At 45.2% G+C, this 27,163-nt stretch overlaps 1 protein-coding gene across 9 annotated transcripts in view; it reads right to left on the bottom strand.

Annotated features, from left to right (window-relative positions):
* Window positions 1-27,163, bottom strand: part of LOC128690958 (uncharacterized) — a 213,911-nt gene that overhangs the window by 111,461 nt on the left and 75,287 nt on the right. The window contains exon 1 of one of the 9 annotated variants that reach the window (XM_053779759.2): window positions 19,051-19,541. The exons of 7 other annotated variants lie outside the window; for them this stretch is intronic. In XM_053779759.2, coding sequence (XP_053635734.1) covers window positions 19,051-19,084 — 34 coding nt within the window. In that variant the 5' untranslated portion in view covers window positions 19,085-19,541. Of the gene's footprint in view, window positions 1-19,050; window positions 19,542-27,163 lie in introns of those variants that run through there. One more of the 9 variants, XM_053779762.2, reaches the window with a different exon arrangement.

Genomic DNA, 27,163 nt, shown 5'->3' with positions numbered 1-27,163 from the left:
GGTATATTTCCTAAAAATACGTATCGTAATAGTAAATGTAATAAGTTGTGTAGACACTGTTGGACGTGAACGTGGGTTACTTCACCCGTTCACCACGATGGCGTGTGCATAGTGAGAAGAGGAACTATAGTTCCGACTATTGTGACAGATCCCATACGTTGTTGCTTACTGAAATCACTTAATACGCGGCAAGCAACCTTTCGATTCAGGACAAGGTTTATTTCATGTGAACTTCACGCTTGGCAATGCAACACAGGATTTCAATGAATAATGAATTTAGTAAATAGCATAAACAAGACAGCAAACAGAGATCCATCACCATAATATAAATAAATACTCTCTCACTACTCTTTGACTAAGACTCGCGTCAGGAAACACTTGTCCTGTTTCTTGACAAACATTTTACCTATATCTCACTACTACTGTTGCAAAATGTATGCCCCGTCGTGGGTAATTGTGCGGGAATACCACCATGCAGAACTGCGATGAATCCATATTACGCGTGCTTTAACCAATTTGTTAAATTCACGATATTAGTTCATTTGTTCGGTTTAAAGCCTATCCACTATATCAGGCTCATTAAGTTTGCATTCCACCAGTATATCTACCAATCGTATTTTAATTCCTACATATTTTATTACCTTTCAGTGTATATACCTTTTATTCGCGATAGTGCAGCATCTGAGCTTGCAATACATGTACAGCAGACGTGTAGTTACGCTTGAGGAGCTGAGCAGGTGAGTACAATCAACGCAGCACAGGATATGCTGACGACTTGCCTAAGGTCAGACTCGTGAATTGGTCGTAATTATCCACCGACCTTGGACGATGTGATATTTGTCTTCACGCCCTGCACAGACTGGGTGTATGTGTATTAATCTGTCTTTGTCTGGATCTCAATCATATACATTAGTGGAGACATGAATGTTAATATAGTGAGTCTAAGTGACCACACTGACCATAAAAGCCAAGTGTGTGTCTTTGTATACGTGCTATTTATTTAACTGCTTATTCTAAGAATTAAATTATCCTTGATGTTAGTGAACAGGCCTTAGTAACATATGTCAAATCGATAGGCCTTAAATTTATAAAAAAAAAAATAACTAGTCTTACGTAAAGAATTCTTAACTAATGCGTCGTGGAATAACTTCAGTATGAGGCCAGTGAAATATCATTACACCTCGGGACCAAGAGCTAGCGCTCATCGCTATCACTGTCACGTGAATTCAAGTAATTACCGCTATGGAATACATGTTGATTAGAATCGTGGTCGATTGATGGCTAGACACATTTGGTATCTGATTATATTGATAGAAGTCGTGCATGATTTCATGACCCGCTTAATGTGATGACTTTTAATAACATTCCATAATGTGTTTACTTTAATCTCAAAGTACAAGATTACTCACGAAAATGACACTACTCTATCCAGCAAAGTATCTGACTCTTGAAGTGTTTAGTAGCATATGAAATAATAAAGTGAAAAGAATGTTTTAACGAGGCTCTCCCGCCCCGACATAGTGGGTTAAGCTCTTGAGTGAAGGGAGGGATGTCCGGGTCCCGTCCTCCATGGTATTGTGGGAAGGGGGTTAAGAGACACAGAGTCTGTGTCTCTTTCACCTGTGTCTGTGTGTGTGTGTGTCACAGGCAGACACAGGGGTGGACGAGGGAGGGGGTGAGGTTCAAAGAAGGGGACACCAGTCGACAATTACACACTTAAACTTACCACCGATACAGAATGCATTTGAAGAAAGTTATCTTTAGACAGTTTAATATCAAAACTTTAGTTATCCATTTTTTTTTAATTTTCTTCTACATTAAGAGGACTCATCAGCCTAGGTTCTGTATTCATGGTAACACTAGTCCTAAAACTGTCCTTATAATAATAACGTTTCTGCACAATTACTCTCGTCTAACGTCAGCAAATAGTAAACCTGATCAGATTGGAAAATACCCTTGACCTTATATTACAAAATATTGAGGATATGGGACAGAATATAACGGTGCCAAATACAACGAATTCGGATCATAACCTTAGGAAGTTCAGACCTGCATATACCGTACACTGGATTAGAGCCGTCCACCACAAACACTCATGAGAGTGTATTCAACAAATTAAATTTCAAAAATACATATACTTAACAGACCAATAAACCATGACCTTACCGAAATAAGCTGTGGAAACGAGTATGACTAACATGGATTTAAAACAGTGTCTTGGGAGATGAGCTGCATGGTACTAGAAGTATGCCTAATTATTGGGACTTTACTTAAAGGAAGCAGAACTCTGCACTGGCGACAACAAAGAAATGAATGAAATACCGAAGTCAAATCAGACTAAAGACTGACAATCCAAATAAATTTTTCATGGATGACCAAGTCTTCCATTTGGCCACAAAACATTTGATGGTCAATGAGAACAAAATTCTGTTACTCCACCATGGAAAAATTAAGGAAATAAAAACTGAAAACGAGTAAATAACAAAAGCTACTCAATAGAGGAAAAGATTAACATGAGAAACCTAAATCTTGCAATCAAGGATCATGACAGAGTTGCTATCACAACCGTAAGAGAAAGGATAGGTCGAATACCTAGAACCTTCAAAACAAGAGCTGCCAAGACAGTGATGACACTCAAGTAACTTGTTCTCTCAGGAATGGAAAGTTTCTGCTTACTAACAACTTCCTTTAAGAATGCACAAAGAACCTTCACTGCCCATATAAACTTACTCGAGTACCTAAATTACTGCTAATGCCTCAAGCTCAGTGGAACGTAGACGGGAAGATTGACCATAATTTACACCTGGAAAATTCTGAAGGGACTGATCGCAAATGCACATACATAAATCACTCCCTATGAAAGCTTAGGCTTTCATAGGGTGATGGACTGATTACATCGTCTTCAAGTCTCTTCTGCTTCTATCAACTTTTCTGTACTCGACTGAAGAAGCCTACTGTGTAGGCGAAACGTTTCGAAATAAAGATACCTAACTGTTGCATATGTGTCTTACCTAACAACCTTTTCATAGAGCTAAATGTCTGTGGTGCTTTGTGGCAGTGACTGTGGTGCTTTGGTGGCAGTGACTGTGGTGCTTTGGTGGCAGTGACTGTGGTGCTTTGTGGCAGTGACTGGTGCTTTGTGGCAGTGACTGTGGTGCTTCGTGGCAGTGACTGTGGTGATTTGTGGCAGTGACTGTGGTGCTTTGTGGCAGTGACTGTGGTGCTTTGTGGCAGTGACTGTGGTGCTTTGTGGCAGTGACTGTGGTGCTTCGTGGCAGTGACTGTGGTGCTTTGGGGCAGTGACTGTGGTGCTTTGGGGCAGTGACTGTGGTGCTTTGGGGCAGTGACTGTGGTGCTTTGTGGCAGTGACTGTGGTGCTTTGTGGCAGTGACTGTGGCGCTTTGTGGCAGTGACTGTGGTGCTTTGTGGCAGTGACTGTGGTGCTTTGTGGCAGTGACTGTGGTGCTTTGTGGCAGTGATTGTGGTGCTTTGTGGCAGTGACTGTGGTGCTTTGTGGCAGTGACTGTGGTGCTTTGGGGCAGTGGCTGTGGTGCTTTGGGGCAGTGACTGTGGTGCTTTGTGGCAGTGACTGTGTTGCTTTGTGGCAGTGACTGTGGTGCTTTGTGGCAGTGACTGTGGTGCTTTGTGGCAGTGACTGTGGTGCTTTGTGGCAGTGACTGGTGCTTTGTGGCAGTGATTGCGGTGCTTTGTGGCAGTGGCTGTGGTGCTTTGGGGCAGTGACTGTGGTGCTTTGTGGGAGTGACTGTGTTGCTTTGTGGCAGTGACTGTGGTGCTTTGTGGCAGTGACTGTGGTGCTTTGTGGCAGTGACTGTGGTGCTTTGTGGCAGTGACTGTGGTGCTTTGTGGCAGTGACTGTGGTGCATTGGTGGCAGTGACTGTGGTGCTTTGGGACAGTGACTGTGGTGCATTGGTGGCAGTGACTGTGGTGCTTTGGTGGGTACTTTGGTGGCGGTGACTGTGCTGCTTTGGTGACAGTGACTGTGGTGCTTTGGTGGCAGTGAGTGGTACTTTGGCGGCAGTGACTGTGTATTTTGGTGGCAGTGACTGTGGTGCTTTGGTGGCAGTGGCCGGTACTCTGGTGGCAGTAACTGGTGCTTCGGTGGTAGTGACTGGTGCTTTGGTGACAGTGACTGTGGTGCTTTGGTGGGTACTTTGATGGCGGTGACTGGTGCTATGGTGGCAGTGACTGGTACTTTGGTGGCAGTGACTGTGATATTTTGGTGGCAGTGACTGGTGCTTGGGTGGCAGTGATCGGTACTTTGGTGGCAGTGACCGGTACTTTGGTGGCAGTGACCGGTGCTTTGGTGGCAGTGATCGGTACTTTGGTGGCAGTGACCGGTACTTTGGTGGCAATGACTGGTACTTTGGTGGCAGTGACTGGTGCTTTGGTGGCAGTGATCAGTACTTTGGTGTCAGTGATCGGTACTTTGGTGGCAGTGATCGGTACTTTGGTGTCAGTGATCGGTACCTTGGTGGCAGTGACCGGTACTTTGGTGGCAGTGATCGGTACTTTGGTGGCAGTGATCGGTACTTTGGTGGCAGTGATCGGTACTTTGGAGGCAGTGACCGGTACTTTGGTGGCAGTGACTGGTACTATGGTGGCAGTGACTGGTGCTTTGGTGGCAGTGATCGGTACTTTGGTGGCAGTGATCGGTACTTTGGTGGCAGTGGCCGGTACTTTGGTGGCAGTGACCGGTACTTTGGTGGCAGTGACCGGTACTTTGGTGGCAGTGACCGGTACTTTGGTGCCAGTGATCAGTATTTTGGTGGCAGTGATTGGTACTTTGGTGGCACTGACCGGTACTTTGGTGGCAGTGATCGGTACTTTGGTGGCAGTGATCGGTATTTTGGTGGTAGTGACCGGTACTTTGGTGGCAGTGATCAGTACTTTGGTGACAGTGACCGGCACTTTGGTGAGTGACCGGTACTTTGGTGGCAATGACCGGTACTTTGGTGGCAGTGATCGGTACTTTTGTGGCAGTGACCGGTACTTTGGTGGCACTGACCGGTACTTTGGTGGCAGTGATCGGTACTTTGGTGGCAGTGACCGGTACTTTGGTGGCAGTGACCGGTACTTTGGTGGCAGTGACCGGTACTTTGGTGACAATGACCGGTACTTTGGTGGCAGTGACCGGTACTTTGGTGGCACTGACCGGTTCTTTGGTGGCAGTGACCGGTACTTTGGTGGCAGTGACCGGTACTTTGGTGGCAGTGACCGGTACTTTGGTGGCAGTGACCGGTACTTTGGTGGCAGTGACCGGTACTTTGGTGGCAGTGATCGGTACTTTGGTGGCAATGACCGGTACTTTGGTGGCAGTGACCAGTGCTTTGGTGGCAGTGATCGGTACTTTGGTGGCAGTGACCGGTACTTTGGTGGCAGTGACTGGTGCTTCGGTGGCAGTGATCGGTACTTTGGTGGCAGTGATCGGTACTTTGGTGTCAGTGATCGGTACTTTGGTGGCAGTGACCGGTACTTTGGTGGCAGTGACCGTTACTTTGGTGGCAGTGACCGGTACTTTAGTGGCAGTGACCGGTACTTTGGTGGCAGTGACCGGTACTTTGGTGGCAGTGACCGGTACTTTGGTGGCAGTGATCGGTACTTTGGTGGCAGTGACCGGTACTTTGGTCGCAGTGACCGGTACTTTGGTGGCAGTGACCGGTACTTTGGTGGCAGTGACCGTTACTTTGGTGGCAGTGACCGGTACTTTGGTGGCAGTGACCGGTACTTTGGTGCCAGTGATCGGAATTTTGGTGGCAGTGATCGGTACTTTGGTGGCAGTGACCGGTACTTTGGTGGCAGTGATCGGTACTTTGGTGGCAGTGACCGGTACTTTGGTGGCAGTGATCAGTACTTTGGTGACAGTGACCGGCGCTTTGGTGGCAGTGACCGGTACTTTGGTGGCAATGACCGGTACTTTGGTGGCAGTGATCGGTACTTTGGTGGCACTGACCGGTACTTTGGTGGGAGTGATCGGTACTCTGGTGGCAGTGACCGGTACTTCGGTGGCAGTGACCGGTACTTTGGTGGCAGTGACCGGTACTTTGGTGACAGTGACCGGTACTTTGGTGGCAGTGACCGGTACTTTGGTGGCAGTGACCGGTACTTTGGTGGCAGTGACCGGTACTTTGGTGGCAGTGACCGGTACTTTGGTGGCAGTGACCGGTACTTTGGTGGCAGTGACCGGTACTTTGGTGGCAGTGACCGGTACTTTGGTGGCAGTGACCGGTACTTTGGTGGCAGTGACCGGTACTTTGGTGGCAGTGACCGGTACTTTGGTGGCAATGACCGGTACTTTGGTGGCAATGACCGGTACTTTGGTGGCAGTGACCGTTACTTTGGTGGCAGTGACCGGTACTTTAGTGGCAGTGACCGGTACTTTGGTGGCAGTGACCGGTACTTTGGTGGCAGTGACCGGTACTTTGGTGGCAGTGATCGGTACTTTGGTGGCAGTGACCGGTACTTTGGTCGCAGTGACCGGTACTTTGGTGGCAGTGACCGGTACTTTGGTGGCAGTGACCGTTACTTTGGTGGCAGTGACCGGTACTTTGGTGGCAGTGACCGGTACTTTGGTGACAGTGATCGGTACTTTGGTGGCAGTGACCGGTACTTTGGTGGCAGTGACCGGTACTTTGGTGGCAGTGACCGGTACTTTGGTGGCAGTGACCGGTACTTTGGTGACAGTGACCGGTACTTTGGTGGCAGTGACCGGTACTTTGGTGGCAGTGACCGGTACTTTGGTGGCAGTGACCGGTACTTTGGTGGCAGTGACAGGTACTTTGGTGGCAGTGACCGGTACTTTGGTGGCAGTGACCGGTACTTTGGTGGCAGTGACCGGTACTTTGGTGGCAGTGACCGGTACTTTGGTGGCAGTGACCGGTACTTTGGTGGCAATGACCGGTACTTTGGTGGCAGTGACCGGTACTTTGGTGGCAGTGACCGTTACTTTGGTGGCAGTGACCGGTACTTTAGTGGCAGTGACCGGTACTTTGGTGGCAGTGACCGGTACTTTGGTGGCAGTGACCGGTACTTTGGTGGCAGTGATCGGTACTTTGGTGGCAGTGACCGGTACTTTGGTCGCAGTGACCGGTACTTTGGTGGCAGTGACCGGTACTTTGGTGGCAGTGACCGTTACTTTGGTGGCAGTGACCGGTACTTTGGTGGCAGTGACCGGTACTTTGGTGGCAGTGATCGGTACTTTGGTGGCAGTGACCGGTACCTTGGTGGCAGTGACCGGTACTTTGGTGGCAGTGACCGGTACTTTGGTGGCAGTGACCGGTACTTTGGTGACAGTGACCGGTACTTTGGTGGCAGTGACCGGTACTTTGGTGGCAGTGACCGGTACTTTGGTGGCAGTGATCGGTACTTTGGTGGCAATGACCGGTACTTTGGTGACAGTGACCGGTACTTTGGTGGCAGTGACCGGTACTTTGGTGACAGTGACCGGTACTTTGGTGGCAGTGACCGGTACTTTGGTGGCAGTGACTGGTGCTTCGGTGGCAGTGATCGGTACTTTGGTGGCAGTGATCGGTACTTTGGTGTCAGTGATCGGTACCTTGGTGGCAGTGACCGGTACTTTGGTGACAGTGACCGGTACTTTGGTGGCAGTGACCGGTACTTTGGTGACAGTGACCGGTACTTTGGTGGCAGTGACCGGTACTTTGGTGACAGTGACCGGTACTTTGGTGGCAGTGACCGGTACTTTGGTGGCAGTGACTGGTACTTTGGTGACAGTGACCGGTACTTTGGTGGCAGTGACAGGTACTTTGGTGACAGTGACCGGTACTTTGGTGACAGTGACCGGTACTTTGGTGGCAGTGACAGGTACTTTGGTGGCAGTGACATCCAGAACTGTCAAGTAAACTACAGATTTTAAATACGGTTATATACGAATGTCAGACATAAAAGTTATGATAAAGACATTAAAACTTACTTAGGGGTCATTTTAAAAGAAAATGTAAGAGTCATAAAGTAGACATGACCTGTGGTATGAGGCTGGTGCATGTCGTGGTAGACATGACCTGTGGTATGAGGCTGGTGCATGTCGTGGTAGACATGACCTGTGGTATGAGGCTGGTGCATGTGGTAGACATGACCTGTGGTATGAGGCTGGTGCATGTCGTGGTAGACATGACCTGTGGTATGAGGCTGGTGCATGTCGTGGTAGACATGACCTGTGGTATGAGGCTGGTGCATGTCGTGGTAGACATGACCTGTGGTATGAGGCTGGTGCATGTCGTGGTAGACATGACCTGTGGTATGAGGCTGGTGCATGTCGTGGTAGACCTATGGTATGAGGCTGGTGCATGTCGTGGTTACTTCTCTTTATTATGCTGTCTTAACCTTGAAAATAACATTAAAACTAGTTGTCGGCCATTGCTGGGTACCACAGTCTAAATTGCAAATATTTTTTTTGTCATATTCTATAATAACTTGGGTGGGTCACGTGATCATGAGAAACACAAGCAACGAACTGGACTTGTTACTTCATTCTAACTTAAAAACTTGGCTTTACCAAATTTAACCTCAAATAACAGCGAATATACAAGATATAATACGTTATCCTTTAAAGAATAAATAGGAAAATCGAACACTAGATAATTTGCAACTATCCCCCTCCCCCCCCCCAAAAAAAAAACAAAGATGATGTATTAATCAGCGGGTGTTGCTTAAAAAATGCAAGCAGTGATATAGATGACACCCATAGTAAGCTGCGTGATAATTTGATACTGTTCTCATGCATATAAGTATAGGTGGGCCCCGCTTTAAAATGCTTCGCTTTACAGCATTTCCCTAATACAGCTGTTTGCAGTTATACCCATTCTTCATTTATTCAGCCTTCCTACAGTAAATATATTCACCAATCACTATAAGCTAAGAACGAAAGTAATTAGTATACTGTATATGCATATTTTAGGCCTAGCACTTTTGCTCACTTAATATATAATAATGTAAAATTATCAGGCTTTTACGTATATGCATTTGAAAGTGAAAAGATGCTAAGTTTCACTTTACAGCGGTAACTGGGTAGCTAACCTGGTGTACCAGCGGAGCTCCTGCATGTGTGTGCAACACCGCGATTCAGAACAATATTTCATGCGTTGTCCAGCGGTCCATTCTCCCACCATGATACCTGGAGTATACCTGGAGAGAGTTCCGGGGGTCAACGCCACCGCGGCCCGGTCTGTGACCTGGCCTAATGGTGGATCAGGGCCTGATCAACCAGGCTGTTACTGTTGGCCGCACGTAATCCAAAGTACGAACCACAACCCGGCTGGTCAGGTACTGACTTTAGGTGCTTGTCCAGTGCCTGCTTGAAGACAGCCAGGAGTCTATTGGTAATCCCTCTGATGTATGCTGGGAGGCAGATGAACAGTCTTCGGCCCCTGACACTTACTGTGTTGTCTCTTAACGTGCTAGTGACACCCCTTCTTTTCATTGGGGGGATGTTGCATCGTCTGCCGAGTCTTTTGCTTTCATAGGGAGTGATTTTCGTGTGCAAGTTTGGTATTAGTCCCTCTAGGATTTTCCAGGTGTATATAATCATGTATCTCTCCCTCCTGCGTTCTAGGGAGTACAGGTTTAGGAACTTCAAGCGCTCCCAGTAATTTAGGTGGTTTATCGCAGTTATGTGCGCCGATTTTAAGGTTTCAAGGTGCTGCTGAGCCACCGAGTTGTCAGACGTATCGCAGCCTTTTTCTTCTTTTAAATATAGTTAATCGTAGTTAGATATATGCTTTTCTTACGTTTATGTAACTTAATTCAAAAATAAGAAAATTGTATTTAAAAAGTTTACCAGAAGCGTTAATAAATTTACGTAAAGAATCTCTTGAGAAAATTAATGTCGTAAAATAAGGATAGTTTGTGTTGACTCAAGAAATCGTAATGACACGATTGCAAACAAACCATACCCCCGGCCGGGATTGAACCCGCGGTCATAGTCTCAAAATCCAGCCCGTCGCGTTAGCCACTAGACCAGCTAGCCACAATAAGATTCATCCAACTAGGTATATTTCTACACCATAGGAAGGTTAGCAAAGGCACCACTGTGACCACAAATGCAAGTTTTTACAGACGAATCTCCAGCTAGCGTGGCCGAGACCCTATGACCACGGGTTCAATCCCGGCCGGGGGTATGGTTTGTTTGCAGTCGTGTCATTACGATTTCTTGAGTCATGTTGACGGCAGTGAAGGGACTTGAGCTAGAGTTCGTCACGGCCACGCTAGCTGGAGATTCGTCTGTAAAAACTTGCATTTGTGGTCACAGTGGTGCCTGTGCTAACCTTCCTATGGTGTAGAAATATACCTAGTTGGATGAATCTTATTGTGGCTAGCTGGTCTAGTGGCTAACGCGACGGGCTGGAGTTTTGAGACTCTATGACCGCGGGTTCAATCCCGGCCGGGGTTCTGGGATAGTTTGTGTTGAAAGACATTAAAATATAAAAGTGGGAATTATCAGTCATGTTACATACCAATGAAGTGAGACCAGCTGGAAGTAATGTTCTAAACTGCAAAACACGAGTACAGGAAGTGTTGGGAAAGCAGATCTCATTAATGAAATTGCAGTCTACCTGTACCAGGTATATGATTAAGAAAACTTAATTGAAAGGTACAACTAACTGATTTATCGTGTGTCTTAGTTACTGCTCTCTGCGCATAATAACTGGAAACGGTACAAGTTTGTGACACCTATTCACTCTTAGCATCTTCTTATACTTGTCCACACTGAAGCTTTTTTAGTTATGGAACCCACCGTGGACAAGCTTGACGATATCTTCCTCACCCCAATGGAGTCCCCCAGCTCTGACTCACATATTTCATTACCTTAACTACGAAATATCATGTGTGATGAATTACGACAAGGAAACAGCTTTGATTCCCACTATTACCATCAGGGAAGCCCACACTTGCATTAACTCTTGATAAAAGATGTGGAATGGCCTATAAAAGTGTACAGCCTACTGCTGTGGTTACTGAACTGCTATCCACGAACCTTGACGGTCAGTGAATAGTCCTGGAGTCCTCGAAGACTCTTATTAATATAAAAACTTAATACGAATGAATGAATATTGATAAATAACAACTATACTTCGCATCACAACTCTTTGACTGTCATATTCTTCTTTAATTCCATTTCGTGTCTCCTTATGTCGTTCTCACCCGTAGATATATGAAAATATTGAACTGACAGGCGTGAAGGGCACTGACTGGTGTTAATGACACTGACAGGTGATGCAGGGGCCAGGAGACTGGTGATGCAGGGGCCAGGAGAATGATGATGCAGGGGCCAGGAGAATGGTGATGCAGGGGCCAGGAGAATGGTGATGCAGGGGCCAGGAGAATGTTGATGCAGGGGCCAGGCGAATGTTGATGCAGGGGCCAGGAGAATGGTGATGCAGGGGCCAGGAGAATGGTGATGCAGGGGCCAGGAGAATGGTGATGCAGGGGCCAGGAGAATGGTGATGCAGGGGCCAGGAGAATGTTGATGCAGGGGCCAGGAGAATGGTGATGCAGGGGCCAGGAGAATGGTGATGCAGGGGTCAGAAGAATGTTGATGCAGGGGCCAGGAGAATGGTGATGCAGGGGGGGGCAGGAGAATGGTGATGCAGGGGGGGCAGGAGAATGGTGATGCAGGGGCGAGGAGAATGTTGATGCAGGGGCCAGGAGAATGGTGATGCAGAGGCCAGGAGAATGGTGATGCAGGGGGCAGGAAAATGGTGATGTAGGGGCCAGGAGAATGTTGATGCAGGGGCCAGGAGAATGGTGATGCAGGGGCCAGGAGAATGGTGATGCAGGGGCCAGAAGAATGGTGATGCAGGGGTCAGGAGAATGGTGATGCAAGAGCCAGGAAAATGGTAATGCAGGGGCCAGGAGAATGGTGATGCAGGGGCCAGGAGAATGGTGATGTAGGGGCCAGGAGAATGTTGATGCAGGGGCCAGGAGAATGTTGATGCAGGGGCCAGGAGAATGGTGATGCAGGGGCCAGGAGAATGGTGATGCAGGAGTCAGAAGAATGTTGATGCAGGGGCCAGGAGAATGGTGATGCAGGGGGGGCAGGAGAATGGTGATGCAGGGGCCAGGAGAATGTTGATGCAGGGGCCAGGAGAATGGTGATGCAGAGGCCAGGAGAATGGTGATGCAGGGGGCAGGAAAATGGTGATGTAGGGGCCAGGAGAATGTTGATGCAGGGGCCAGGAGAATGGTGATGCAGGGGCCAGGAGAATGGTGATGCAGGGGCCAGAAGAATGGTGATGCAGGGGTCAGGAGAATGGTGATGCAAGAGCCAGGAGAATGGTAATGCAGGGGCCAGGAAAATGGTGATGCATAGGCCAGGAAAATGGTGATGCAGGAGCCAAGAAAATGGTGATGCAAGAGCCAAGAAAATGGTGATGCAGGGGGGCCAGGAAAATGGTGATGCACAGGCCAGGAAAATGGTGATGCAAGAGCCAAGAAAATGGTGATGCGGGAGCCAAGAAAATGGTGATGCAAGGGCCAGGAGAATGAGAGTTAAACAAGTTTGATCTTAGATCAAGACAGCTTCACTTTTATTACGGGGCCTCCCTGAAGGGTCGCTGGGGGGGGGAAGGTTCAGGGCCAGAGAGAGCTTTGATAACCTGCCGGAAGTGTGGAATGGGTGATGGGGGCAGGGTCGTGGGGGTGGGTCGTGGGGGTGTCACAACGACGCACGGGGCGACTTGTGACTGCCCCGACCCGCCTCCGCCCCGCCGCCCACATCCCGCCCACCACAACACTAACATCCTCCACGCTGACCACAAACACTCCCGAGAATGACCACAAACTGCTCGGACCACTATTGCCGCCCACACACCGCCCATAATATTCAAACCGATTGCTGCCGCCCACGCTGCTCACAACACTACAGCCACCCACATCCCGCCCACTACAACACTAACATCCTCCAAGCTGGCCAGAAACATTCTCAAGCATAACCACACACCGCTCACACCACTACTGCCGCCCAAACATCGCACATAATGCTGAAACCGCTACTACCGCCCACAACAGTACCGCCGTCCACACACTGCACACAATATGTTATCACCGCCGACACTCACTGAACATATCAACAGCATTTCAGTTAAATCGTGAGAGCGGAGAGTAATTCCACTTGGATCAAGAGCCCATCACCAGTATCAAGGACCCTCCCCCCAGCCTCATTCAAGTGGGGCATTACAACTGCAGACCGTCCCTGCGAGGTGACATTGTTATTATTATTATTATTATTACATTCTAAATGAGCTTCCTAAATACCGCTTTCAGCAAATTTCTCGATTTGCGTCATTTAGGTAAGCTTTAGGTTAGGTTAGGTTAGGTTAGAGTTAGCTCAGATTAGGTTAGATTAGGTCAGATTAGGTTAGGTTTAGGTTAAGGTTAGATTTAAGTCAGGTTTAGGTTTAATTAGACTGTTATCTATTAACAAAAATTAACCAATTATAGCATTGCATAACACCAGTAAGTGCGACACTACTTATAGGCGATCAAAATTTTTGGACTGTCAAACAGGGACCCACTGAGTGGATGGTGCGATACAGTCATATTATCACTGTCTCAGTCCAGTGTCATTGTCACATAATCAGTTTCAGTCCAGTGTCGCAGTCACAATCACTGTTTCATTCCAGTGTCACAGTCACTGTTTCATTCCAGTGCCACAGTCACGGTTTCATTCCAGTGTCAGTTACATAATCACTGTCTCTTTCCAGTGTCAGTCACAATCATTTTCTTTCCAGTGTCATAGTCACAATCATATTCTTTCCAGTGTCACAGTCATTTTCTTTCCACTGTCACAATCATTTTCCAGTGTCACAGTCGCAATTATTTTCTTTCCAGTGTAGAAGTCACAATCATTTTCCACTGTCACAGTCACAATAATTTTCCACTGGCACAGTCACAATCATTTTCCACTGTCACAATCACAAAAATTTTCCAGTATCACAGTCACAATAATTTTCCAGTGTCACAGTCATATAACCAGTTTCATTCCAGTATCAGTCGCATAATCACTGTTTCATCCCGGTGTCACAGTCACACATGTGACAAAGGCAGAGTAATATATTCAGTTTGATTAAGAGGTTGACTCTAACCACTTACAGGATACTGAGCGCAGGAGCATTGAGACTCGATCCTCCGTTATATAATCGCAAGACAACCATGTTACCTAGTTGTCTTTGAACCTTACAGTAACATTTATCATATAATTACCATGACCCACCACCACCTATTACCATGACCCACCACCACCTATTACCATGACCCACCACCACCTATTACCATGACCCCCATTACCATTACCCACCACCTGCACGTCGTATCCCGCATATTATGAACAATAACCTGCTTGTCATGATATCCTTTCGGGAAATTATCTTGAAAGCTTTCTTGTACCTACCTTACATTACTTTCTGTTTATACGTTAATTCAATATTATGTATGTATAGGGGATATAGTTTTGGAATAGTTTGTGCTATTATTTAATAAATGTATGGAAGAGGGGAAGGTACCTAGGGATTGGCAGAGAGCATGCATAGTTCCTTTGTATAAAGGCAAAGAGGACAAAAGAGAGTGTAAAAATTATAGGGGAATAAGACTGTTGAGTATACCTGGTAAAGAATATGGTAGAGTTTTTATTAAAAGTCACAAATAATTGTTTCTAACTTGATAAAGCCCACTGCGTGGGCCAAACGCTGTCAATAAAGGATCACATTACACTCCTTAAGTGTTTATATTTCCATTGTGTCAGTATTTTATACCATTTATTTCCATCGTGCCTAGCTTCTGCCTCCGAGCCCCATGGGGGCGGGGAATGGGACTAGGCCTGGGGACAGCTGGTCCCAGAAGACAAGGAGCTACTTGTACCTCCTGTCATGCCAGACATTGGTACGAGACACTCCCTCGACAGGGAGCCAAGGCCAGGCCACCTTTTGGAAAAGGCTGGGGCCAGGCCATTGTACCGCGAATCTACACCAGAACCGCGAGCTTGGCCTATTCAGCAAGAGTGTCCTCTGCCGAATTATCAGAATGATTTTTTTTGTTTTGTCATAAATCAGCGGAAATGAATCTGAACATAACAATATATATATATATATATATATATATATATATATATATATATATATATATATATATATATATCTATATATATATATATATATATATATATCAGTGATTTTAAGTATTATTAAACAAATTTAAATTGATCTATGCTATACATAGAGAATTTAGCTAAAAAAAATACGTTAGTTTAAAGTAGGCTAGGTGAGATTTGTAAAGTAAAAGGACACAAGTGCAACTAATGTGACATTTATTGTGGCAACGTTTCGCTCTCCAGGAGCTTTATCAAGCCATTACAAACAATACATGGACACAGAGGGCTTGATAAAGCTCCTGGAGAGCGAAACGTTGCCACAATAAATGTAACATTAGTTGCACTTGTGTCCTTTTACTTTACATATTGTCGGTAATTCTACCAACTTTATTACAGAGATTTCTAAGTTATGTGTGATCCAAAAATAAAACATTTAATATCATTGTCAATGAAAAAATATATTTATCAATCTGTAAATTTGCTTTTAAAAAGTCCAGTTTTTAAGTAAGTTCGGCCTATTCGGAACTATATGGTTAGTGTGACTTTGTCAATGGTCCAAGTCGGACCGAAACGTCGTCGTAAGCTTCTCTCTTTTATGTGCGGGTTATTTGTGTATCGTTCCAGTCACGGTATTGTGCCTTTTTTTTTTTTGTTATCTATATAATATATATGTTTGTGTGTGTGTGTAAAAATACCAGTGAAAATAGGAAATAAAACGAGCGCCTTCATGTGCTGACACAAATATATACATATTATAAATTATTTATATGCAGGTGGGAAGGTCCAGGGTGCGGTGACACCTGTGCTTATATTGGTGTAAAATGTCTCAGGTTTTACGAGCCACTGAGTTGCTGCCAAGTTGTTTCTCACTTGAGGGAAATTTATATTTATGTAAAAATCTCCTTATTTCTTGTCCGATTTTATGGGAGAAGGAAAACTTTTGCATACAGCTGTACAGTGTTAATGATTAAACTTAAAGTTAATGAAAAAAAAAGTAGTTAACTTTGTAAGGATGATGAGTTTAGAATCAAGAGAATATGCTGAAGTAACGTCAGACACAGGACACCCAAGTCTCTCCACCCACATAACACCACCTACGTAACCAAACCTAAACTGTTTAACAAGGAAATTCCTCGGTCTCTTTGTTCATTGGTTGCGATCAAGCATAATGATTCTAAATTTGCTTCGTAAGTTAAAACATCGGATGCGCGATGAACCGTGTCAATGTTAGACTGTGTTTTCTAAGAATTTAATATAACTATATTCTTATAAATTATGTAGATATTACACCTATACTACCAGTGATTGTGGTGTGATTAAATACAGATTTTTTCAATGCAGAGGTTGTCGATAAATCTGTGTCAGTCCCTAACTCTTGAAGCCGTGATTCTCCTCCAAATCTGAGTATTTTCAGATTAAGGTGTTGATCTATTATCAGCTTATGCTGGCGATTTTGACCTTAACGTTCTCGCTTGGTATGGTAGGCCAGAATATCCCCACCTGAATTTTTTACATTAATGTTTTTGCTATGTAGCACTTGAATTAATATCTTACAGTTCTGAACGTCTGGGTGATGCATACATTTTTGTTTTATTTACGCGAAAAGCTGCGTCAGTTTTAATCTAACCTAGGCTCAAACCACCAGAACATAAAACTCTTTCACCAGCAAGGTGCACAGATACATTTATAATTGTTTAAAAGCTAAATACACTTAATAAAAGTAGTCTGTTAAATGCAACGGTACAGGAGGGTACAAAACGTGTTTCAGCAAATGTCAGTATTCGTTGATAAGTTAAACTCGTTTTAAATTTTAAATTTTATCATCCATTATTATATATTATTTTCATGGAGAAGCGTTAAACTCGCAAGGGTTATACAGCGCCTGGAAATTGTAAGTAATCAGATTTGATCTAAGGAAGACGAGGATAGTTCCAGTTTCTTGGCTCAGGAGCCCTTCGCCAGCATCAAAGCAACCCTTCCCCTATCACCCTCCTGAAGATCACCCTCCTGAAGGCATTTATCCTGTGCGAGCCTTATACCTAAGGTTGTGATCACTCCTTAACTAGCTACCTTAACTAGCTACGAATTATTATTATATTCGTAGGGGAGCGCTAAACCTGAGTGTCAAATAACCCCTGGGGAGGGAATGGAAGACATTCAGGTTCGATCCAAGGAAGCGGGGGGAGGGGGGAGGTCCAATTCCTAAGATCAAGAGCCCCTCATTGGCATAAATGAACCTCCCTTGAGGGGGTCGGCAGTCGGGGGTCGAGCCTCTGTAACTCCTGCCTTGAATGAACCGCACAGACTTAACCCTTCATATAATAATGCTAATAATAATAATAATAATAATAATAATAATAATAATAATAATAATAATAAATCCAACCAGGTTTGTTATATCTAAGTAATACGTCTTTCAACCACTCCTGAAAGTTATTAAGTGTATAAGGGAGTCAACAGAATAACTACTATTTGGCTCCTAATCTTATCTTTAGACCCACTAACTAGAAATAGCCCAGTCATATCTATTTTTTGAAGCCCTATTTGAAGCGCTCTTCCAATGTGTCACTGTTCAACTCCATCCACTTCTTCACTGACACGAGCAGTAGCTGTCAGTTTTAACTGGTTGTAAGTCTTAGAAGAGGTAATTGGCACATCCTGTGAATTTATCAGCAATGGTTCGGGACACTCAGATATTGTGAGTGACTCAGTCCTTACTGACCTAACTGGCATATTTAACCTAGCTGAGTGTCAACTGTTGCTATCCTGGCCTTTATATTTGGATTATACGATATATACACTAACCGTATATTTTATATATACTAAGGGAATATACGAAAAGCAGATACTAGGAAGTCTATAAGTTTTACTGACAGCAGCGAACTTCACAAACCAGTGACCACGGATCATAAGCAGGAACATCATGATTTTTGTAGACTCACTGAGGTAATGAGAAAACTAAAAATGGAATATTTTATGTGATTTATGCAAACGTTTCATAAATGTATCCTTTAAAGGAGTGTCGTGATGCTAGGAATGGTTTTTAATCAGAGGAACTGAAGCTACCCTCCCCATCCTCTGATCAAACCTGGTTACCTCCCATTCCTCAGGCGCTTGACTCATACGAGTAGCGCTTCCCCATCAATATAATAATTTCAGGTTGCAAACAGCAATAACCAGATTAATCGCTCAGGGGGGGTCACCACGCAGCCTAGCAACGATAAGATAAGATAAGATTTCGTTCGGATTTTTAACCCCGGAGGGTTAGCCACCCAGGATAACCCAAGAAAGTCAGTGCGTCATCGAGGACTGTCTAACTTATTTCCATTGGGGTCCTTAATCTTGTCCCCCAGGATGCGACCCACACCAGTCGACTAACACCCAGGTACCTATTTGCTGCTAGGTGAACAGGACAACAGGTGTAAGGAAACGTGTCGAAATGTTTCCACCCGCCGGGAATCGAACCCGGACCCTCCGTGTGTGAAGCGGGAGCTTTAGCCACTAGGCCACCGGAAACTCGTCACAGACACGTACTTGGAGATATTAGTTACCCTCGGAGTTAATGGGTCATATACCTTCATGCACAAACTATTTACGATATCAGAATTTAACCATTACATATTTAGTTATAAAAAATCATATAAGAATTTTAAGTTAGGGTGAATAACTGTGAGCAGAACTTAACCAAGTTAGACTGGGCAATCGTTAAATTAATGCTGAAGTGTGATGGTATGTACACAGGAAACTGAATAATTTCATTTCACTTTTCCTATTTTGAATATTGTAAACTGCACTATGCAATATTTCAGCCTAACAAAGAAAATGTGATATTTATCAGCTAAATAACGCCTACTTTGTGAGTTTCATAGATCATAAGTGTACATATTATCCTAGGAATATTAATAATTAAGTCGAGAATTTAACCTACCGATAGTTCTAGTTCTGCTATCCATGGTTAGCATATTAGCGACCAGGTGATTGTAGGCAAATTTCTCCCTGCCTGGTTGGCGACACTAGGCTTCACTCTTTAACTAAGCAGTGATCACACTGGTACTAGTGCTAGTCATGACTGCACTAGATGCTTTAGCTTATCCTCAATACACATATATTCCAACACTGTGACACACACAGGACCCGTAAGGATGTACCGCCGCGGGCAAGGAGTGCCACTTTCACTCAGAGGTAAATGGTGTCAGCAAGATGATCAAAAAGTTTTGCAAATTTGTCCTTCATTTGGGAAACGTATTTTTTTTTTCTTTTTTTTTTTACATATTAGCCTGCAGTTGTAGCGTGGCGGGGTCGCAGTGAAAGGTCACAGCACACAGATATATAGGTGTTAGTAGGCGCAGATGGCGGCACTCAGGAGTGAGAAGGGTCGACTGTACAGGGCGGAGGATTAGTGAGTCTGCGACTGCGCCGTCAGTGCTTCCCAAGTGGGACATCACCTACGCCCACCCTGCCTGGCACCACGCCCACCGCCTCCGCCACCACGCCCATACCTGCACACACGGGCCTGAGCACGTCCACGCCAGCACCCACACATTTACCAGGGTACCCAAACATTTCTCAGAACGACCTCTAGCAAGCATAAACTATAGTACCTTGTGTGGAGACTCCTGTCACAGGTGGCTGGGCAAGGAGTGTGGGCGGGGAAGAGTGAGCAACCTCACTAATAATAGTCATATTTGTTGTTTTATGGCAAGAGAGTGGACTCTGTCCTTCTCGACCTGAGCAAATAGGCGGGAGAGACCATAGTGGAACCTAGCGGAACCTCACGCTATTAATTGTTCTCTCTTCTCAGAGGCTGATGTCACCCTCGTCATGGTTACTTCCCCGGCAAACAGCTGTCACGACAGTAACACACACACACACACATACAATCGAAATGTGCCTCTCACAACTAGTAACTAACACAACAAAACAGGTCATATCTATCGACAAAAATCTTTGACCACTAGTAACTAACACAACAGGTCGTGTATATCGACAAGAACCTCTGACAACTAGTAACTGACACTTCTCTGGTAATTCTCATATGTGTAGCTGTGTGTACCTAAGGCTGATGTTTTCTTCGTCAAGGAAAAGTCGTCGGACCCGGTCTTAGCCATATGCATATCCCGCTTAGATTGAAAATTTCTTCATCTGCATCCTTAGCTGCCACCTGTTCCCTGGCTTTTTTGAGCGTCTCAGACAGGCTGTCCATCGTCGCTTTGTCTCCTATATACTTTATACATACTAGTCATTTTTCTTTATGGTACTCGTCTATTGTTAAGTTCCGTAAGTGTTTTACCATAGTTAAACTCTCTCGGTTCCAGTACCAGTCGTCATAAACATTGGGATCTTGTAATTTCTTAACGTGTTTTATCATATGCGGGCTGCAGGCTGACACAGCAAACCCTGTCTTGTATTAAGATATAAAGGATTTCCAGTCAAGGTTCTTAAAAGCAGTGTGTGCGTGTGTACTCACCTAACTGTGGTTGGATGGGTCGATTCATAGCTCTTGGTCCCGCCTCTTCACTGGTCGCTACTAGGTCATTCCCTCCCTGCTCCGTGAGCTTCATCATACCTCTTCTTAAAGCTATATATGGATCCTGCCTCCACCTCCCTTTCCAGACTATTCCACTGCCTGGCAACTCTGTGACTGAAGAAATAGTTCCTAACATCCCTGTGATTCATCTGAGTCTTCAACTTCAACCCCTGCCTTTCTGTCAGGTATTCTCTGATCCAGTGCAGTGCGTTCCCTGTTATACCTGCCTGGTCCTCCAGCTTTTGCACTGTGTGTGTGTGTACTCACCTAGTTGTACTCACCTAGCTGAGGTTGCAGGGGTCGAGTCCTAGCTCCTGGCCCCGCCTCTTCACTGGTCGCTACTACATCGCTTCCCAAACTATTCCACTTCCTGACTACTCTGTGACTGAAGAAATACTTCCTAACATCCCTGTGATTCATCTGTGTCTTCAACTTCCAACTGTGTCCCTTTGTTGCTGTGTCCCATCTCTGGAACATTGTCTTTGTCAACCTTGTCAATTCCTCTGAGTATTTTGTATGTCGTTATCATGTTCCCCCTATCTCTCATGTCCTCCAGTGTCGTCAGGTCGATTTCCCTTAACCTCTCCTCGTAGGACATACCCCTTAGGTCTGGGACTAGTCTTGTTGCAAACCTTTGCACTTTCTCTAGTTTCTTTACGTGCTTGGCTAGGTGTGGGTTCCAAACTGGTGCTGCATATTCCAATATGGGCCTGACGTACACGGTGTACAGGGTCCTGAAAGATTCCTTATTAAAATGTCGGAATGCTGTTCTGAGGTTTGCTAGGCGCCCATATGCTGCAGCAGTTATTTGGTTGATGTGCGCTTCAGGAGATGTGCCTGGTGTTATACTCACCCAAAGATCTTTTTCCTTGAGTGAGGTTTGTAGTCTCTGGCCCCCTAGACTGTACACCGTCTGCGGTCTTCTTTGCCCTTCCCCAATCTTCATGACTTTGCACTTGGTGGGGTTGAACTCCAGGAGCCAATTGCTGGACCAGGTCTGCAGCCTGTCCAGATCCCTTTGTAGTTCTGCCTGGTCTTCAATCGAATGAACTCTTCTCATCAACTTCACGTCATCTGCAAACAGGGACACTTCGGAGTCTATTCCTTCTGTCATGTCGTTCACAAATACCAGAAACAGCACTGGTCCTAGGACTGACCCCTGTGGTACCCCGATGGTCACAGGCGCCCACTCTGACACCTCACCACGTACCATGACTCGCTGCTGTCTTCCTGACAAGTATTCCCTGATCCATTGTAATGCCTTCTCTGTTATCCCTGCTTGGTCCTCCGGTTTTTGCACTAATCTCTTGTGTGGAACTGTGTCAAAACGCCTTCTTGCAGTCCAAGAAAATGCAATCCACCCACCTCTCTCTCTTGTCTTACTGCTGTCACCCTGTAATAGAACTCCAGTAGGTTTGTGACACAGGATTTCCCGTCCCTGAAACCATGTTGGCTGCTGTTGATGAGATCATTCCTTTCTAGGTGTTCCACCACTCTTCTCCTCATAATCTTCTCCATGACTTTGCATTCTAATACATGTCAGTGACACTGGTCTGTAGTTTAGTGCTTCATGTCTGTCTCCTTTTTTAAAGATTGGGACTACATTTGCTGTCTTCCATGCCTCAGGCAATCTCCCTGTGTGTGTGTGTGTACTCACCTAGTTGTACTCACCTAGTTGAGGTTGCGGGGGTCGAGTCCGAGCTCCTGGCCCCGCCTCTTCACTGATCGCTACTAGGTCACTCTCCCTGAGCCGTGAGCTTTATCATACCTCTGCTTAAAGCTATGTATGGATCCTGCCTCCACTACATCGCTTCCCAAACTATTCCACTTACTGACTACTCTGTGGCTGAAGAAATACTTCCTAACATCCCTGTGATTCATCTGTGTCTTCAGCTTCCAACTGTGTCCCCTTGTTACTGTGTCCAATCTCTGGAACATCCTGTCTTTGTCCACCTTGTCAATTCCTCTCAGTATTTTGTATGTCGTTATTATGTCCCCCTCTCTCTCCTGTCCTCCAGTGTCGTCAGGTTGATTTCCCTTAACCTCTCCTCGTAGGACATACCTCTTAGCTCTGGGACTAGTCTTGTTGCAAACCTTTGCACTTTCTCTAGTTTCTTCACGTGCTTGGCTAGGTGTGGGTTCCAAACTGGTGCCGCATACTCCAATATGGGCCTAACGTACACGGTGTACAGGGTCCTGAATGATTCCTTATTAAGATGTCGGAATGCTGTTCTGAGGTTTGCTAGGCGCCCATATGCTGCAGCAGTTATTTGGTTGATGTGCGCTTCAGGAGATGTGCCTGGTGTTATACTCACCCCAAGATCTTTTTCCTTGAGTGAGGTTTGTAGTCTCTGACCCCCTAGACTGTACTCCGTCTGCGGCCTTCTTTGCCCTTCCCCAATCTTCATGACTTTGCACTTGGTGGGATTGAACTCCAGGAGCCAATTGCTGGACCAGGTCTGCAGCCTGTGTGTGTGTGTGTGTGTGTGTGTGTGTGTGTGTGTGTGTGTGTGTGTGTGTGTGTGTGTGTGTGTGTGTGTGTGTGTGTGTGTATGTGTGTGTGTGTGTGTGTGTGTGTGAATGAATTAAAGTTTACATTAAGGGAGGGAGCTCCATAAAGAAATATAACGCCTTTGACCTTTACAATGTCATCAGGCTAAGTTCTTCCCGCTAGACAGGAAGACCTTAAGCTCCTCAGATGCCAATGTAGTCATTGCTCGAAATCAAATATAAACTTACTGTCATCAATGGCTGTTTCATAATTAGTAAAAGATTCATTAAGTTATCGCTAAAAGTCACCTGCTATCGATGTGGAGTTTCTGGGGAAAGTTCCTGATCAGCAGAGCTGTGTTGCTTCCGTCAGACTAACGGAAGCATCAAAACTTGGCAGCCAGCACTAACGATCTGACTGATTGAGGTCGGTAACAGGAAGGTCTGAAGTGAAACTGGGCCACGGAGAACTATGACCCCTAGAACCACTGACGGGTAACCGTAGTCCTCTATACGATAGTCATCAGTGAACGTTTGCACTCGTGTGAGGGAATCCCCAATACGAGCAGCGTCTAGGGTCCTCCAGTGAAGGTAAACACTGCAGCTGCCAACGTTTACATTCTCGTCTTAGAGACAACTGGTGACGCAGTGTACAAATTTATCAAGCTAGCTCCTAGGCGGTGTGTGCTTGTAGCTGTAACTCTATCTCTCGCCATCTCTAAAGCGACTATCATCTCCATATACGGCAGACGCTCAAAGGAAAAGCCAAAATTTTCAGTTGTCTTTAGCAATGTACGAAATCGCTTTCCGTTTTTTTTTATGTTGGTTATATCGTATGACTGATATAATCATAACGTTAATATGACTGGTATAGCTTAAGTTTTCTGTGTGTGTACTCACCTATTTAAGGTTGCAGGGGTCGATTCACAGTTCCTATGTGTGTGTGTGTGTGTGTGTGTGTGTGTGTGTGTGTGTGTGTTTGTGGTGTGTTTGTGGTGTGTTTGTGTGGTGTTTGTGTGGTGTTTGTGTGGTGTTTGTGGTGTGTTTGTGGTGTGTTTGTGGTGTGTTTGTGTGGTGTTTGTGTGGTGTTCGTGGTGTGTTTGTGGTGTGTTTGTGTGGTGTGTGTGTGGTGTGTGTGTGTGTGTGTGTGGTGTGTGTGTGTGTGTGTGTGTGTGTGTGTGTGTGTGTGTGTGTGTGTGTGTGGTGTGTGTGTGTGTGTGTGTGTGTGTGTGTGTGTGTGTGTGTGTGTGTGTGTGTGTGTGTGTGAGTGTGTGAGTGTGTGAGTGTGTGTTACTTATTTGACATCTTTTGCAATTTGTCCAGATCTCTTTGGAACTTTTCCTTGCCCTCATCTGTTTTTATTCCCCTCATTAGTTTTACAGCAACAGCAAACAGGTATATCTTAATCAATCCCATCTGGAATATTCACATAAACCAGAACAGTATTGCTCCTAATACCTATCCTTGTGCAACCCCGCTAGTTACTCTTCCCCCATTTTGACGTCTCTTTCTTGACAATCACTCCTTGCTTCCTTCCACCAACATACTCATTGATCCATCGGGGTACGTTTCCTGTTATTCTCGCCTAAATCTCAAGGTTTTGGCACATCATCTCGTTGGATACAGCATTAACGCCTTGTTGCAGTCTAAAAAATTAAATCCATCTAATTCCCTCCTCCGCTTCTCTCTCTCTCTCTCTCTCTCTCTCTCTCTCTCTCTCTCTCTCTCTCTCTCTCTCTATACACCACAACGTACATGGTTATAAATGACCATAATTTTTAAAGGGGTGGGCCGGTAAGCCAGCGGAAGGCCTCGGTCAGATGACCAAAGCTCCAAAGGCGGGTCATCATCTGACTAAGACCCGCGTTTACCTGGAGTTTACCTGGAGAGAGTTCCGGGGGTCAACGCCCCCGCGGCCCGGTCTGAGACCAGGCCTCCTGGTGGATCAGAGCCTGATCAACCAGGCTGTTGCTGCTGGCTGCACGCAAACCAACATACGAGCCACAGCCCGGCTGATCCGGAACTGACTTTAGGTGCTTGTCCAGTGCCAGCTTGAAGACTGCCAGGGGTCTGTTGGTAATCCCCCTTACGCGTCAGGAAACATTTATCCTGTTTCCTGACCTAACTCTCTTTCTCTCTCTCTCTCTCTCTCTCTCTCTCTCTCTCTCGTCGCACATGTTGCAAGATTTTGCATCTTTAAACCATAGTTATTGTTTACGAAAGCATTTGACTCCAAATGTTCTACCACTGTTTCCCTGGTAACTTTCTCCATTACCTTGCAACGTATGCCAGAGAAACTGTCCCTGGACGCACGCCTGTCTAGACTAGCGCTGAGATTTCCGCTCCTTTCCTTAGAGTGCAACTGGAGAAACGTTCACAACGCGAAAAGCTTAGAGCAACTTCATTCTTCCCTTACCCCAGAAAGTTGTATATATATATATATATATATATATATATATATATATATATATATATATATATATATATATATATATATATATATATATATATATATATATGAGAGAGAGAGAGAGAGAGAGAGAGCTGCGTCAGGCCATACTGATCCAAGATAGTCCTCCTGAAGCGTAGTATTTATTAACTATGGTAGGATGTCTTAGCTACACCTAGGGACGGTGTACACACCGCCACCAATGCGTCAGCGTTGTAAACATCACGTCCATCAGTGATCTTGTGTTGCCTCATCCACAGCGCTGAGGAGAGGTTGCAGCGACCTGTTTGGTTTATGGTCATGGCCACCCGCACCACCTCCATGGCCGCCCACACCACCGCCTTGAACGCCCACACAACCTCCATGGTCGCCTACATCAATAAAAGAAACACTCCCGTTGGTTGTGCTGATTTAACTTTCCTTTGATCTTGCAAACACCTGTGGACTCTTCTTCCATCCTGGTTAACCTCAACAAAATCTAGCTGTTGAATGCTCTAGAGAATTCTTCGTGTTAAGCCGTTTATTAATGCTCAATTAAACTAATTTTTTTATTGTTTTATATTTTTAAAGCGTGTATTTTATTAGCATTTCAATATAACTTTATTCTATGGGACTTTTGTGTACTTAGAAGAATTTAAGTTACAACACAGTGGCTGGAACAATTCACAACTAAGCCATAATTTGGAGGAAACTTTAGATGTTTCGCGACTTGATGAAGGTCCAGGGGGAATCGAAACGTCGAAAGTTTCCTCTCTAAAATATAAGTTAGTTGTGGTTTTGTATATTTAACTTTGCAACTCTATTTTACAAAACTTATGCCTGAGAAGCTTTGTTCACTGGAACTTCATGACGTCCTTAACCCATTTCCATCCTTCCCCATCCTCAATTTCCCCTCCTTACCAGAGGTCTTGTCATCGTTCATTCATTTGTTAGTTTACAGAACCTGTGCTTGAGAAACTTTATTCTGTAGGGCCTTTTTACAAAATTTATGCTTAAGGAACTTTGTTATGTAAAGCCTATTAACAGAACTTATGCTTGAGCAACTTTATTCTGTGGACTGTTTACAGAACTTACGCCTGAGCACTTTGTTCCGTAGAACTTGTTCGCAGAACTCGTGGTTGAGCAACTTTCCTATGTAGAGCCTGTTTACAGAGCTTATGGTTGAGCAACTTTGTTCTGTAGAACCTGTTTACAGATACGCCTATATTAGGTGAGGCTGGGTGGGAGAGGATGGAAAAGGTTGCAGGTATTTCTGGTGCTCGGCCTTTAAGCTAGCCTTCCAGTGTGTGAGTGTGGTCTTCACGACCAACTGCCTGACTCTTAATACTTTACCTTTCCACCTCTCCTGTACCGGTATGTGAAGACTACCTAAGCATTCCATCAGGAAATATTCAGTCTGTACGCTGAATCAAGACAGATCTAAAACCAAACAGATAACACTCACACAGTGTTGAAACCTTCTTAACTTGTTGCTCGTCTGTACAGCCATTTATAAACAGTTCACATACATCTACTTAGACATGCTGTAAAAAATATTTTATTGAAAAGGGCTATACCCTACGATCGTGGGTTCCC

Source organism: Cherax quadricarinatus, chromosome 24, assembly GCF_038502225.1.
Source record: "Cherax quadricarinatus isolate ZL_2023a chromosome 24, ASM3850222v1, whole genome shotgun sequence".
NCBI lineage: Eukaryota > Metazoa > Arthropoda > Malacostraca > Decapoda > Parastacidae > Cherax > Cherax quadricarinatus.
Note: the sequence above shows the minus strand (reverse complement) of the source record. Positions and strands in the feature narration are given on the sequence as shown.